The sequence below is a fragment of the Lampetra planeri genome, chromosome 75, assembly GCF_965212315.1.
Source record: "Lampetra planeri chromosome 75, kcLamPlan1.2.h2, whole genome shotgun sequence".
In the NCBI taxonomy this organism is placed as follows: Eukaryota; Metazoa; Chordata; class Hyperoartia; order Petromyzontiformes; family Petromyzontidae; genus Lampetra; species Lampetra planeri.
In genome coordinates this window covers 2,618,709-2,635,641 of record NC_136180.1, presented here as the reverse complement: position 1 = coordinate 2,635,641, position 16,933 = coordinate 2,618,709, and the positions used below count along the sequence as shown (strand labels likewise).

At 48.9% G+C, this 16,933-nt stretch overlaps 1 protein-coding gene across 3 annotated transcripts; it reads right to left on the bottom strand.

Annotated features, from left to right (window-relative positions):
• Positions 1-2,741: 2,741 nt before the first annotated feature.
• On the bottom strand, positions 2,742-16,548 carry LOC144737888 (uncharacterized). Of its 3 annotated transcripts, XM_078620775.1 has the most exons (8): positions 16,466-16,548; positions 15,529-15,563; positions 9,850-9,909; positions 9,291-9,354; positions 9,044-9,111; positions 8,698-8,919; positions 7,625-8,001; positions 2,742-5,717 (listed from the first exon to the last, which is right to left on the bottom strand). In XM_078620775.1, the coding sequence occupies exons 2-8, from the start codon at positions 15,547-15,549 to the stop codon at positions 4,133-4,135; spliced, it is 2,397 nt and encodes a 798-aa protein (XP_078476901.1). In that variant the 5' UTR covers positions 15,550-15,563; positions 16,466-16,548; the 3' UTR covers positions 2,742-4,132. The 3 variants fall into 3 exon arrangements, with proteins under 3 accessions (XP_078476901.1, XP_078476902.1, XP_078476900.1); XM_078620776.1 differs by lacking the exon at positions 15,529-15,563 and having other exon boundaries at positions 16,466-16,500; XM_078620774.1 differs by lacking the exon at positions 16,466-16,548 and having other exon boundaries at positions 15,529-16,452.
• Between the last annotated feature and the right edge of the window lie 385 nt (positions 16,549-16,933).

The window sequence follows — 16,933 nt, the reverse complement described above, 5'->3', positions numbered from 1 at the left end:
CACGCATTAACAAACTGGTGGCTCTCAATATCCTCTGACCTTTTCCTCCTACCGCCAGAGGCAATAAATTATTGTTGGTGGGGGTGGAATATTTCTCACGATGGCCGATGGCTTGGCCCTTGCTCGATCAATCGGCGTCTTCCATCACGGATGCATTTTTGAACGGTTATGTAATGGACAAAGGCGCGCCAGAACAACTGCTTACGGACCAGGGCCATAATTTTTCGTCTAAGTTGTTACGGGATGTGTGTGATGCCTTGGGCACTAAGAAAATACGAACTTCGCCCTACCATCCGCAAATGGATGGGATGGTCGAGCGCTTGAACCGCACTCTGTCTGCCATGCTCTGCCATGTTGTAAGTAAGAAGCAGGCCGATTGGGATCTACATGTTCCTAGCGTTCTCTCGGCCTACCGTATGGCCCCACATGCTTCCACCGGGTACTCGCCGTTCTTCCTCATGTACGGTCGGGAGAACGTGCCGATTGGCGTGCAACTTGGAACGCTTCCTAAAGGGCCTGCGCAGACCCTTCCCCCAAACACGTTCCGCGACTCTGTCCGCGTGTGTCACGGAAGCCAGGGAGGCGGCACGAATCAGTACGGCCAAGACCCAGGCTCATAACAAGCGGTGTGCTCGTCGGTCGCACCGCGACATGCCGTGGGCTGTGGGTGACCGGGCATGGCTTCATTGCCCCCAGGTGCTGGTGGGCACCTCTCCAAAGCTGCACAGGCCGTCGATCCGTCATCCCCAATTAATACCTTGCCGGTGTCTGATGCGTCCGACGTGCCATTCCGGTTGCTGGTTGAATCCCCGAAGGGGCCTGTTTTGCCTCCCACAGACACACAGTCCCTGAGTACTCCGGTTGCTGATGACCCTGCACCGGCCGGACCTTCACCCGCGGCGACGGACGCCGATTCCTCTGCGCTTCTGCCTCCTGCTGTGTTGCAGCCAGCGTGGCCTCGGGCCGATGCGGGAGATAGGCCGGCATCGCGCACTCGTTCGAAATCCCTTCCATTCCGTTGAAGTGTTATCAGCTGCTTACCATTACGCTTGTTGCGTCATTTTGCATTTTATTATTGTTGTTCTGTTCTCGATTTGCGGTGTCTCTCTCATTGGCTCGTACCTCATTCCTAGCCGGGACGGCTAGTCTTTTACACCAGGGGGGGGTGATGTAATAATAGAGTACACCGCCGGTCGCCGATCGGCTGGATGGGCTCCGCTGTATTAGCCATTAGCCAATCAGGTGGAGTGGGGGTGTCTGGGCCAGAGTTCAAGGGCGGAGCTCAAGTGTGCTCGCAGGGAACCATCGGGAAGGTTCTAGAAGGGGCGTGGCTAAAGGCGGGGCTTGGCTCCACGTAGAGGGGTTATAAGGGAAAGCAGGAAGAGGTTCGGGGTCAGTGTGGGAAGCCTCGAAGTGGGACCACGTCTCGCGCCTCCGGAACACCAGCGGCCACGTCGCGGTCCGGAGGCTGTTTCTTTGCGCGCCATTAGCCAGCGGTGCACAGGAGTGGGGAGCGTGAGCGAGCCGTGCGCGGGACAACATCAACTCACGCCGCGCAACGAAGAATGTGCAGTGATCTACTTGGAGGGAACGTGAAGCTGTCCAGCCGTTAAATAAATAAATAAGACACGAGTCAGATCGTCGTCGAAGTGATTTATTACACAAACACTCACCCCGAACCTAACTCTAACCCTCTAACCCAAAACCTAACCAATAACCCTAACCTAACCCTAATCCAACCATAACCTAACCCTAACCTAACCTTACCCTAAGCGTTCCATAAATTAACTCTAACCATACCCTAACCTAACCCTAACCTAACCTCTCTAACCTAACCCTAAACTAACCCTAACCTAACCTCTCTAACCTAACCCTAAACTAACCCTAACCTAATCCTAAACCTACTCAACAAAACTCTAACCTTACCCTAACCTAACCCGAACCCTAACATAACGCTAACCTATCACTAACCCTAACCCAACCCTAACCTAACCATACACCTAACCCTAACTTAACCCTAGTCTAACCCTATTCTAACCTTAACCTAATCTTAACCCTAACGTAGCACTATCCGACACCTAACCCTAAACTAACCCTCACCTAACCTAACCCTAATTTAACCCAAACCCTAACCTGAACCTAATCTTAACCGTAACCTAAACAAACCTCAACCCAAACCTCACCTAACCCTAAACTACCCCTAATATAACCTTAACCTCATGCCAACCTAATCCTAACCATCATGTGGCCACTGTGCTTAAGCCTGCCTATGTATGTGCATCCCACTGCAAAATTGTACGCTTCCTTTTGAATAAAGACATAATTACGTGCATCTTATTAGGTTCCATATTTCCACCCTGTAATGTCCTGTAAACTGCTGCCAGTTTATAGGCCTTACCACCGAAATAGTCTGAAGCATTGCGCTGGTGATCTCGAGTTTGACTTTGTCTAAGAGGTGCATGTTTAATAGCGTGTTGACGTTTGATAAATAAGTAAATAAATATATTTAAGGACACCGGTGTCAATGCGCGTGCATCTAGACAACGAAAGTGAATTGTTATATTTGATCCACCAAAATTATTATAATTGCCGTCAAACTTTTAATAATAATCTGAATGATATAGCTTGTAAGCGTGGTTTATAACGGAACACTGCTGTGTATATACATTTGTGTTTGTGTACCCTTGTGTGTGTACACGTGTTTGCTATAAGCAATGTACAAAAAACGGACATCAGTCAACTTAAAAAAAAAGTTTTTATTAATCTGCTAAAATATTAACGTTAAAACTGATGTGCATGCACACTTGTGTGTATGTACGTGTGGATGTCCACGTGTAAGTACACTTGTGTGTATGCACAGTGCTGGATGTAAAACTGGTGTGTACATGTGCATTGCTGTGCATGTACACTCGTATGGGTACATGTGCACAAAAAACGGCTTACAGCAGCCTTCACTCGGAGGTTCGGAGAGCCATGCAGCACTGCAAGGATGAGTTGTGGGTTGCTAAGGAGATGGAATCTGCCTCAGTAGCCCACAATCACAAAAAAGTAACTTGCAGAGCCTCACCTATCACCATTCATTAAGGAAAAAACAGTGATCCAATCTCTGAACTCCAGGAACTGGTATTCAGGTTTGCATAATATTTCTACGAGGTATTGGGGAAGGGGAATTGTCTCAGCCCAGACATCATGAGGCAAGGTGAGGACGACCCTGCTGGGGCTATAGTGCCTAAAATATTGTCAGACGTAGTCACACCTTCTGAATGGCGTTCCAGTGTCTGAGACCAGGAAAAGCGACAGGCAGAGATGATCTCCCAATCCAACTACTGAAGGAAGGTGGCACATATATGCAGACTGCCCTACATGACATCAACTGTCTGGACTACAGGATGGGTTCCGCAGGATTGGAAGGATGCCTTGCAAGATTGAAAGAATCAAGATACATATAGCAGTTGTAAACGAAATACATTTTAATCTGGATTTTTAAAAATTAAGGTATCATAGGCCTTGACCAGGTCAATAAAGCAGAGATGTAGGTCCTGTTGGAATTCCCTATGCCTCTGCTGTAGCAGACGGACGGATAATTTGGCGTCTGTGCAGGACCACCCCGGCCTGAAACCACATTGGGGGCTCCGCAAGCCTCTCCTCAATATGCCTGGCAAGGTGATGTTAAATAATTCTTGTCAAGACCTTTTGCCAGTCTGCACAAAAACACTACCTACCCTCAGAAGTTTTCTTGGGAGATCATCTCTCCCCAGCGTTTTTGCTAGTCGCAGACTCTGGATCACTCTCCGTACTTCCTCAATAGATGGCACATCATTCAAAAACTCACAAGGGGTGGCTACTTCTTCCAATATTTGAGGCACCGCAGCCCAAGCAGGGTCGTCCCCCCACCTTGCCCCATGATGTTATCGGGGCTGGGGGATTTCCCCTCCCCCCAAGACATTATAGATATTCTCTGAAAAACCTCTAAACATGTTCCTAGAAGTCAGAGATAGGATCGTCGTTCTTTCCCTAAAGGATAATGATAGGTGTGCTGCTACATGTTACTTTTTTGATAGAATTAAAGAGAGATTATTGATCGCGAGCTACTGAGGCAGACTCCATTTCATCAGGAACCTGCGTCTACCACTCATCCTTTCAGTGCCGCACCAATTACATCATCACCATCACTACCACTGCTAATATTACCACCACCAACACCACCACCACATACGCAATTATCATCACCACCACCATCAGCTGCAAATCTCACATCAATACTACCATCGTTATCATTACCATCGCCAATATAACCACCAGAAACACCATTATCATTATCATCAACAGCACCATCACTATTACTGCAATTGTCACCACCACCATCCATATCATTACCATAATCACCAGTACCGTCACGACCATCACCACCACCACCATCCATATCATCATCACTATCATCAACATGATCACCATCACAATCATCATAACCTTCAACATTGATGTCAGCTGTAGCAATTTTCACATCAACATCAACAGCATCATCACCACCATTACCAACACTACCAACACCACCATCCACATCAACAGCACCATCACCACCACCCACGTAATCATCACAATCGTGTTCAATACTGGTGGAAGTAGTAGCTAGTTTTACATCATCATTTACATAACCACCACCACCAGCCTTATAAACATCGTTTTGAACATTGGTTGCAGTGGTGGCAATTTTCACACAACCATCACCACAATCTCCTCCAGCACTATCAATATCTCCACTACCACCAGTACCACCATCCTTAACATCATAATCGTTACAAACATCGGTGGCAGCAGTGGCGATTTTCACACCACCACCACCAGCACCGTCAACACTAACATCGCTATCACCACAATCTCCACCAGCACCTGCACCATTACCACCAGCACCATCACCACCACCACCAGCACCACTACCTCCACAATGATCATCATCATCATCACCACCACTAACATCACCACTACCAACATCATCACCATCATCATGCTCATCATCATCATCACCACCACCATCACGAACAACATCATCATCATCACCATCATCATCGTCATCATCGTCAAAATCAGTAGTGGCAGCGGCAACAGTGCTGCTGCCACTACCAGTGGTGGCGGTGGCCATGGCATTGGCCGACATCTCGTCCAGAATCCTCTCCATGAGATCGGTGGCAGCCGGATGGTAGTACGACGACGACGTCATGGATAATGACGTCGACGAATGGAAGGCCCCTGGTGGGGCCTGCTGGCCGTGAGAAGATGATAACAAAGCTGAAGCTGCTGCAGTCCCCACGGACGTCCCCCCTGTGTTGTGCCTACGCAGTTTGGTGGCCACCTGCTCGCTATGCGGTAACGACAAAGACGAAGCTGCTGCCGTCCCCACGGACGTCCCTACTGAAGCTGTCGACGTCCCTGTCACGTTGTACTTCCGCAGCTTGGTGGCCTGGTGGATGTGCGGCAACGACAAAGCTGAATCTGCTGCTCTCCCATCCGTGGATGTCCCCCCCGCTGTGTTGTACCTCCGCAGCTTGTTGGCCTGCTGGCCGTGCGATGAAGACAACAAAGCTGAAGCTGCTGCGGTCTCCCCCAACATCCCTACTGATAAAGCCGATGAAGACGAAGACGAAGCCACTGCTGCTGTCCCCCCCATGGACGTCCCCCCCCCCACTGCGTTGTACCTCCGAAGCTTGCCCAGGCGCGCCCTGCACAATATCAAGAAGGCGTCACAGCACTCGATCTTCTTCTATACACCACAATACTATACATTACAATACATTATACACAAAACTACTATCCACTACACTATACAGTGAGGGAAAAAATAATTTGATCCCCTGCTGATTTTGTACGTTTGCCCACTGACAAAGAAATGATCAGTCTATAATTTTAATGGTAGGATTATTTGAACAGTGAGAGACAGAATAACAACAACAAAATCCAGAAAAACGCATGTCAAAAATGTTATAAATTGATTTGCAATTTACTGAGGGAAATAAGTATTTGACCCCTCTGCAAAACATGACTTAGTACTTGGTGGAAAAACCCTTGTTGGCAATCACAGAGGTCAGACGTTTCTTGTAGTTGGCCACCAGGTTTGCACACATCTCAGGAGGGATTTTGTCCCACTCCTCTTTGCAGATCTTCTCCAAGTCATTAAGGTTTCGAGGCTGACGTTTGGCAACTCGAACCTTCAGCTCCCTCCACAGATATGCTATGGGATTAAGGTCTGGAGACTGGCTAGGCCACTCCAGGACCTTAATGTGCTTCTTCTTGAGCCACTCCTTTGTTGCCTTGGCCGTGTGTTTTGGGTCATTGTCATGCTGGAATACCCATCCACGACCCAGTTTCAATGCCCTGGCTGAGGGAAGGAGGTTCTCACCCAAGATTTAACGGTACATGGCCCCGTCCATCGTCCCTTTGATGCGGTGAAGTTGTCCTGTCTCCTTAGCAGAAAAACACCCCCAAAACATAATGTTTCCACCTCCATGTTTGATGGTGGGGATGGTGTTCTTGGGGTCATAGGCAGCATTCCTCCTCCTCCAAACACGGCGAGTTGAGTTGATGCCAAAGAGCTCCATTTTGGTCTCATCTGACCACAACACTTTCACCCAGTTGTCCTCTGAATCATTCAGATGTTCATTGGCAAACTTCAGACGGGCATGTATATGTGCTTTCTTGAGCAGGGGGACCTTGCGGGTGCTGCAGGATTTCAGTCCTTCACGGCGTAGTGTGTTACCAACTGTTTTCTTTGTGACTATGGTCCCAGCTGCCTTGAGATCATTGACAAGATCCTCCTGTGTAGTTCTGGGCTGATTCCTCACCGTTCTCATGATCATTGCAACTCCACGAGGTGAGATCTTGCATGGAGCCCCAGGCCGAGGGAGATTGACAGTTCTTTTGTGTTTCTTCCATTTGCCAATAATCGCACCAACTGTTGTCACCTTCTCACCAAGCTGCTTGGCGATGATCTTGTAGCCCATTCCAGCCTTGTTGTAGGTCTACAATCTTGTCCCGGACATCCTTGGAGAGCTCTTTGGTCTTGGCAATGGTGGAGAGTTTGGAATCTGATTGATTGATTGCTTCTGTGAACAGGTGTCTTTTATACAGGCAACAAGCTGATATTAGGAGCACTCCCTTTAAGAGTGTGCTCCTAATCTCAGCTCGTTACCTGTATAAAAGACACCTGGGAGCCAGAAATCTTTCTGATTGAGAGGGGGTGAAATACTTATTTCCCTCATTAAAATGCAAATTAATTTATAACATTTTTGACATGCGTTTTTCTGGATTTTGTTGTTGTTATTCTGTCTCTCACTGTTCAAATAAACCTACCATTAAAATTATAGACTGATCATTTCTTTGTCAGTGGGCAAACGTACAAAATCAGCAGGGGATCAAATACTTTTTTCCCTCACTGTACCTACACTACTATAAACTACACTACACTACTCTACACTATACCATACCCTGCACTACTATAAACTACACTATACACTATGAGACATTATACACGACACTATACATTCCTATCCACTATACACTACACTAGCATACTGTACACTACACTATACACGACTATACACTACTATATGCTATACACGTAGGCAAGTACCTGCGAAGCGTCAGGAAGGCGTCACAGCGCTCGCTCTTCTTCCAGAGGTAGTAGAAGGCAACGCACTCGGATGGCGATCGCGTGGGGACCGCACAGCTGCCAACACCACCACCAACCAAACAGCCGCCAACCGCAGTGGTGGTGCCAGCAGTGGTGGTGCCAGAAGTAGAGGGTCGGCCCATGGCGTGGAAGACCTTGCCTATGCGGAAGAGAGCCCGCTCAAACTGGGCGCACTCCAGCTGGGACCACGGCGATGAGCAGCCCGTCGTGTGGCCACATGCTGGGACGATGGCAGTGGTGGAGGAGGTGGATGAGGAGGAGATGAGGAGGAGGGCGGTGGCTGTGTTGTACTGACAGTGGGCGAGAGCGGAGAGGAACTGGGAGGGAGAGAATTGGGGAGAGAAATGGGGAGAGATGGGGAGAGAGATGGGGGGAGAGTTCATTAGTGGGTGGGTAAGTGGGTTGGTGGGTGTGTGAGTGGGTGAATGCATGGGTGAGTGGGTGGACGAGTGAGTGGGTGAGTCAGTTAGAGTTTATTTGTGGGTTCAAACTAGATTCGAAGCTTTCGTGACTGCAGGAATTACTCTTTGGTTCTTTCGGTAAAGTCACGTAGAAAATAAAATAATAATAGAATACGACGTTTCAGTTGAAACACAAGCAACCATCATCAGGTAAGAATGAATGATAAAACACAGACACGGAAACAACACAGGCAGACACATATGCAGAGAGAGACATACACAAAGACACACCGAGCGTGACACACACCAAGGAAACACAGACATGGAAACAACATGCAGAGAGAGACATACACAAAGATAAAACACAGACATGCCAACAACATAGGCAGACACACATGCAGAGAGAGACACACACCAAGACAAACAGAAGGACAACGACTCTTTGCCGAGGCCTTAAATAGAGAGAGGGGGGGAGGGTCGGGGTAGAGATAGGACTGCGGAGGACAAACGAGGGGACCAGCGTGGAATTCCGGACCACAGTGGCCCGAGGAGAGACAATGGTTTAGAGCAAGAAAAACGAATATGTGGGTGAGTTGAGCGTGTTTGTCTCACACTCTCATTGTCCCGGATCTGTCTGCGGGGAGATGCCGTCTCAGACAGGCCAGATGCCTTCAGTAGGAAGTCCTCCACTTGTCTCTCAGACAGACGAGATGGCTCCCAGCAGAGGTCCGCTCCCGCTGGGATGGCGCTGAGACAGTGCTCGCTGTTTGCGGACGGCAACGGCATCATCAGTGTTGAGACCTTGGCTTGGTAGTCCGGTCCCACTCGGACATCCTGCGGGACATGGGGGGCATGGGGGTGGGTGGATGGGTGAGTGGGTGGGTGAGTGTGTGTGTCTGTGTGTGCTACTTGCTACTCACAACACCTGGGGGAGCTCTGTCTGTGCTGTGTGCGTCACCTTTTTCCAGTCGTGTGTTGACACTCGGAGCTTGCCGTCCCACGCGTCGCACTCGGACAGTCGGCTCGCTGACACACACACACACACACAGCGTTACCAAGGCAACCACACAGTTTCACCAAAGCAAGCTCACATACACATCGTCACCATAGCAACCACACATACACAGCGTCAAAATAGCAACCACACACACACAGCATTACCATGGCAACCAAGCACACACAGCATAACCACGGCAACCACTCACATCGCAGGAGGCGTGGGTAGAGACGTGTTGCATTGTGGGTAGCCAGATCATCATGGAAACCAGCCTGAGAAATAGACACGGTCATTGTGAACCAAGAGACATGGCCATTGTGAACCCCACCAACACGGCCATTGTGAACCTCACAAACATGGCCATTGTGAACCTAGCAACACCGCCATTTTGAACCTCTCCGAGCGATACGGTCATTGTGAACCCCACCGACACGGCCATTGTGAACCCAGCGACATGGCCATTGTGAACCCCACCAACACGGCCATTGTAAACCTCACAAACATGGCCATTGTGAACCTAGCAACACCGCCATTTTGAACCTCTCCGAGCGATACGGTCATTGTGAACCCCACCGACACGGCCATTGTGAACCCAGCGACATGGCCATTGTGAATCCCACCGATGCACCCAACGTGAACCCCACCGACACGACCATTGTGAACCCAGCGACATGGCCATTGTTAACCCCACCGACACGGCCATGGTGAACCCCACCCAGCGACCTGGCCATTGTGAACCCCAGTGACACGGCCATTGTGAAACCCACCTTCACGCGATCGCTCCAAATTCCATCTTCTACAGATATCATGTCTTCATGAGTTGTCTCCTGGACACACAGAGACAAGGAGACACGGGGACATGGACACGGACACACAGATACACAGACACACGGGGACACGAAGACACGGGGATACAGGAACATTAATACACGGAGACAGAGAGACATGGGGATATGGGGAGACAGTGAGACATGGAGGTAAAATTCGACAGAGTGGTTCTGTGTTACATTCCGGTCAGAATGTGACTGACACACACACTGCATGCTGCTGCTGTGTTTAGTTTGTTGTCATTCCCCTGCACCTCTGATTAGCACGGTTGGCTACATACAGTGCCATAGAAGTTCAACATAATACAAACAAAACTACAATACACTACACTATACACTCCACTACCATACACTACACTACTTTACACAACACTACTATATACTACACTATATACGACACTATACACTCTACTCTATACACTACAATATATACTACACTATATACTACTATATATTAGACCATACACTGTCCTATATCCTACACTACTATACACTAAACTACGATACATTGCACTACTCTACACTGCACTACTAAACACTACGATACACTACACAACTATGTACTACACTACGATACACTTATTTTTGTGGTCTATTCCCAAGGACAATGACCTCTCTTGCATCGGAAGTCAGTAATCCTTCATCATCTTACATGGTTGTTGTGTTTAATTCCTGCGAGTTCGCTTGTAACTAGCAAGACCAGCGTTTGAAGGTCACACCTTTCCGCATAGATCATATGCACAGTGGGCTGAGGGTAACTCCTGAGATTCACATGCACTGGTCGACACCGTAACCACTTCTAACCCATGTCTCCTGGCTTGTTGTTTCTCCGTGTCTTCATGAAGCTGTTTCCCAAGCAACCGAGTAGCTTCAGCCAAGGCTATGCGCCATTGCTGTGTTTTTCGCGACATTTCCCCATGAATCTACATAAATCCCACATCTTCTCAAATTTGTGTGAAGTACGTCCTTAAAGGATAAGCGCTGGCCTCCTCTACTTCTTTTTCTCTGATGCGATTGACAATAGAGAAATTGTTTTGGGAGTCCATTTTCTCCCATTCTGAGTATGTGTCCAGCCCAGCAAATTTGGGCAATGGTGACACAGCAGTCATTACATCTCTAGGAAGGACTTCAGTATTACTCGTTGTTTTTTTCGGTAAAGTCACGTAGAAAGAAATTAAATCAAATAATAATAGAATACGACGTTTCGATTGCAACACAAGCAACCAACATCAGGTACAAATTAATGAGAAAACAAACATAGTAAACTTGGAAATATAATGCAATACAACACAGAGAGTCGGCCAACAAAACAGTCAACACCCCACCTGGTTGATTACATTCTTCCAAGATTGCCGGGAAAGGTCCTGGCAAGGATTATTTAGCATCGCTTTGCTAGGCACGCTGAGGAAAGGCTTGCAGAGCCCCAATGCGGTTTCAGGAAAGGGCGGTCCTGCACAGATGCCATATTTTCTGTCCGTCTGCTACAGCAGAGGTGTAGGGAATTCCAACAAGACATACATCTCTGCTTTATTGACCTGGTCAAGGCCTATGATACCATCAGTAGGCCTGGGCTCTGGGTTGTTCTTCGTGCTTTCGGAATCCCTGACCCTCTGCTCACGATCATTAAGGACCTACATGATGGTGAGAGGACCCGGGTAAAACTACGCGGCCGGGAGTCAGAGCCATTCCCTGTATACCTTGGGGTGCGACAGGGATGTCCTCTGGCTCCCACATTATTTAACATCTATTTTGACCACGTGGTTTGTGAAGCCTTCAATAACTGTACCGGGGGAATTTCCATTTGGTACAGATATAATGGGAGGCTGATCGATGCCGGGGTGCGATCAAGGGATGGCTCTCTATTGGTCAACAACGTTATGTATGCCAATGATTTGGTAATAGCTTCTCATTCAGAGGAGGAGTTGGAGACGCTGCTGCTGAGACTGGAGTGTGCCACTAAGAGGTAGGGCCTTACCATCAGCCCCACCAAAACTAAGCACCTGCCTGGGTATTTTGCACCATGGGACACTCCACCCACACAACTCCCAATCGGTGATAGAGCAGTTGTGGAGAGAGTGGGGAGTTTCCCATACTTGGGCAGTGTGCTTATGACCGGCTGCAGTTTAACAGCAGAGGTCTCACTCCGAATCAGTCGAGCGGCAATATCTTTTTATCGGTTGCGTAACGCTCTGTGGAAGCTACCTGGTCTGTCGCTCCGCACGAAGCTTCAGGTCTTCTCGGCCACAGTCATTCCCTCCCTTCTCTACGCTTGCGAAACATGGACCCCCCTAATGGAGCATCTTCGCTGGTTAGAAACATTTAGGCTGGCCTGCCTACGACCCATCCTGGGTTTAACAAGGCTGGATTGTGTGAGCTCACAAATCCTTGAAAGATCTGGGCAAAGTCCCATCGGTGAGCTCCTCCGGCAGGCAAGGCTGCGTTGGCTTGGTTATGTAGCCCGCATGCCCAGCCACCGCATGCCTAAACAGCTTTTGTTCGGCCGGATTGAGGGGGCTAAACGGGCACAGCACGGGCTCGAGAAGAGATGGAGTGATGTGGTACAGGAGGACGTGGAGCTGAGTGGACTTGCCAATGACTGGTACCAGCGGTGTCAAGATCGGCCTCTGTGGAGGAGGCTCGTGAAGGACGCTACTGGGCAGTTGGAGGCAGTCGCCCTCCAACAACAACGGAGGGCGGAGGAGCGACGCTCACAACAACGAGCGGAGCGCTGGTTGGCTAAAGCACAGCAAGTTGGCACAGTAGGGGGCACAGGTGGTGCATCAACCAGTCATCTCGGTCATCTCAGTCAGTCGACCCGTGGCACCTGGGTCTGTCCCATGCCCTCCTGCCAGCGGGCGTTGGACACTTCACGTGGCCTCAAGGTGCACATGGCCTGGCACAAGCGTTGTGGTGATGTCACCGCCACTTAGTGGCGAATGGCGGTTGTTGTTGTCTCTGTGTTGTCTATCTCTGCTTGTGTGTCTGTCTGTGTGTCTCCGTGTCTGAGTTTTGTCCCTCTCTAAAATGTAGTTCTACCTGATGACGACTGCTTGTGTTGCAATCGAAATGTCGTATTCTATTATTTCTTTTGTTTTCTTTCTACGTGACTTCACCAAAATAACCAAAGAGTGTATACAGTATACTGTAGATAATCTGCAGGTGGTTTATCCAATTGGCGGATTAGTCACACACTTGAGATTTTGACATAAATTAACGACTCATACATTTACCCTTAAGCCCAAATTCATCATCTAAAAACAGTAATTTTATGTTTAATGTGCTTAAACCGAACAAATATTTGCTCCGGATAATCTGATATCCACTTGATCGCCTGAAACAGTACAGTATTTGCATATATTTACAACAGTGGGTGGATTTTGATTGATTTTGATTGGCGTGACTCTGCTATCCACTGAGTGGGCGGAGTGTCCTGCGCTCAGGGGCAGGAATGTGTCATCACTGAGCACGCGCATCGATCAACGTTAGTATTCATTCTAAATCGAAACAGTAACATTGAATATCGTCGGTTGCGTTTTGTTTTGAGTGATTTATCTTATTATTTATCCTTTGAGTTTTAATATACAAAACTGTGTGACTTAAACATATTGGGTTGTGGCATAGAGATCCCTAAAAAATGTATATTTTTGGATTGTCCGTGATTTGTAATAATTATCTGCGGCCGTCCTCCCCGTCATTATCGCGGATAATCTAGTGGACTGCACGACACTACATAGTCCACTACTCTACACTATATTATATACACTGCACTACTATACACTAAACTACTATACATTATACACATTTAATGTGTCTGTGTCTCTGTCTCCGTGTGAGTCTCAATGTCTCTGTCTGTGTCTCCGTGTCTCTGTGTCTGTGTGTGTCTCCGTGTCTGTGTCACCGTGTCTCTGTGTGTGTCACCGTGTCTCCGTGTCTGTGTCACCGTGTCTCTGTGTGTCACCGTGTCTCTGTGTGTGTCACCGTGTCTCCGTGTCTGTGTCACCTTGTCTCTGTGTGTGTCACCGTGTCTCTGTGTGTGTCACCGTGTATCTGTGTGTGTCTCCGTGTGTGTGTCACCGTGTCTCTGTGTGTGTCACCGTGTCTCTGTGTGTGTCACCGTGTCTCTGTGTGTGTCACCGTGTCTCTGTGTGTCTCCGTGTCTCTGTGTGTCTCCGTGTCTCTGTGTGTGTCACCGTGTTTCTGTGCGTGTCACTGTGTCTCTGTGCGTGTCACCGTGTCTCTGTGTGTGTCTCCGTGTCTCTGTGTGTCTCCGTGTCTGTGTGTTTCCGCAGTGTCTCTGTGTGTGTCTCTGTGTCTCTGTGTGTGTCTCCGTGTCATTGGGGGTCTCCGTGTCTGTGTGTTTCCTCAGTGTCTCTGTGTGTGTCTCTGTGTCTCTGTGTGTCTCTGTGTCTCTGTGTGTGTCTCCGTGTCTCTGTGTGTAACTGTCTCTCTGTGTGTGTCGTGTCTCTGTGTGTGTCACCGTGTCTGTGTGTGTGTCACCGTCTGTGTGTGTCTCCGTGTCTCTGTCTTTCCTCAGTGTCTGGGTGTGTGTCTCCGTGTCTCTGTCTTTCCTCAGTGTCTGGGTGTGTGTCTCCGTGTCTCTGTGTGTCTCCGTGTCTCTGTGTGTGTCACCGTGTCTCTGTGTGTGTCTCCGTGTCTCTGTGTTTGTCTGTGTCTGTGTGTTTCCTCAGTGTCTCTGTGTGTGTCACCGTGTCTCTGTGTGTCACTGTCTGTGTGTGTCTCCGTGTCTCTGTGTCTTTCCTCAGTGTCTGTGTGTGTGTCTCTGTGTCTCTGTGTGTGTCTCCGTGTCTCTGTGTGTGTCACCGTGTCTTTGTGTGTCTCTGTATGTGTCTCTGTGTGTGTCTCTGTGTGTCACCGTGTCTCTGTGTGTGTCACCGTGTCTCTGTGTGTGTCACCGTGTCTCTGTGTGTTTCCTCAGTGTCTCTGTGTGTCTCCGTGTGTGTCACCGTGTCTCTGTGTGTGTCTCCGTGTCTCTGTGTGTCACTGTGTCTATGTGAGTGTCGTGTCTCTGTGTGTCTCCGTGTCTGTGTGTTTCCTCAGTGTCTCTGTGTGTGTCTCTGTGTGTGTCTCTGTGTGTGTCTCCGTGTCTCTGTGTGTCTCCGTGTCTGTGTGTTTCCTCAGTGTCTCTGTGTGTGTCTCTGTGTCTCTGTGTGCGTCTCCGTGTCTCTGTGTGTCACTGTCTCTCTGTGTGTGTCGTGTCTCTGTGTGTGTCACCGTGTCTCTGTGTGTGTCTCCGTGTCTCTGTGTGTCTCCGTGTCTGTGTCACCGTGTCTCTGTGTGTGTCTCCGTGTCTATGTGTGTCACTGTGTCTCTGTGTGTGTCACCGTGTCTCTGTGTGTGTCACCGTCTGTGTGTGTCTCCGTGTCTCTCTGTCTTTCCTCAGTGTCTGTGTGTGTGTCTCCTTGTCTCTGTGTGTGTCTCCGTGTCTCTGTGTGTGTCTCCGTGTCTCTGTGTGTCTCTGTGTGTGTCTCCGTGTCTCTGTGGCACCGTGTCTCTGTGTGTGTCACCGTGTCTGTGTCACCGTGTCTCTGTGTGTCTCCGTGTCTCTGTGTTTCCCCATTGTCTGTGTGTCCCCATTATCTGTGTGTCTCAGTGTCTCACCGAGTCTCCCCTGTCCTCCATGTCTCTCTGTCTCTCTGAAGACACGGACAGAGACACAACGTTACAAACATATGGTAACACAAACAGCGACAGAGAGAGACACACACAGAGACACAGACAGCGACAGAGACATACACAGAGAGAGACACACACAGAGACAGAGAGACACACACAGAGACACAAACAGACACAAAGAGAGACACACAGAGAGACACAGACACAGAGAGACACATACACAGAGACATACACACACAGAGAGAGACACACAGAGAGACACAGACAGACACAGAGAGAGACACACAGAGACACAAACAGACACAGAGAGAGACACACACAGAGACACACACACATACACAGAGAGAGACACATACAAAGACACAGACACACACAGAGAGAGACACACACAAAGACACAGATACAGACAGACACAGAGAGAGAGACACACACAGAGACACACACAGAGAGAGACACACACAGAGACACAGACACAGAGAGAGAGAGAGACACACAGACACACACAGACGCACACACAGAGACACAAACAGACACACAGAGACACACACACAGAGACACAGACACACACAGAGAGAGACACACACAGAGACACAGAGACACACACACACAGAGACACACACACAGACACACACAGAGAGATACACACAGAGACACAGAGAGAGACACACACATACACAGACAGACACAGAGAGAGACACACACAGAGACACACACACAGACACAGAGAGAGACACACACAGAGAGAGACACACACAGAGACACAGAGAGACACACACAGAGACACAGAGAAAGACACACAGAGACACAGACACAGAGAAAGACACACAGAGACACACACACACAGAGACACAGACAGACACAGAGAGAGAGACACACACAAAGACACAGACAGACACAGAGACACAGAGACTGAAAGTCTTACCGCGGGCATTCCTTCGATTCCGATTTTAAGGATCGGTATTATTTTACCCCGCCTCGATTCCCCAGTGCGTGACTCCACTGGCTGTAAGGAAGGTGATACAGAATCGAAGTCAGCGATATTTCGGAATCGAATTAAATAATTTTATTAACATAGGGAAATCGAAATAAGAGATCGCGTGCAATGGATTACTTGTAATCGTAATGTGGTGGTGAAGAGCGGTGGTGCAGTGGTTAGCGCACTGTGTGTGAGTGGGGAGCGGTGGTGCAGTGGTTAGCGCACTGTGTGAGTGGGGAGCGGTGGTGCAGTGGTTAGCGCACTTTGTGTCTGGATAAACCACCCGCTCACGGCCAGCACCAGTGACGAATATCTGAACCGGTCCTGGGCCTCCCCTAGGTCGACTCAGCCTCAAATGAGTCCCTGGTGTAGCTGTGGTGTATAGTGAACATCGCTAGCACTGGGGAGACAAAG

What these genes read in the sequence shown, in the direction of transcription:
- LOC144737888 (XM_078620774.1), bottom strand. Translation starts at nt 16,215, where the DNA reads ATGTGTGTGTCTCTCTCTGTGTCTCTGTGTGTATCTCTCTGTGTGTGT. An exon ending in TGGAGGACAGGGGAGACTCG is followed by an intron (nt 9,910 to 15,528) that starts GTGAGACACTGA and finishes CTGTGTGTCCAG; the next exon opens with GAGACAACTCATGAAGACAT. An exon ending in GCCTTCCTGACGCTTCGCAG is followed by an intron (nt 5,718 to 7,624) that starts GTACTTGCCTAC and finishes GATATTGTGCAG; the next exon opens with GGCGCGCCTGGGCAAGCTTC.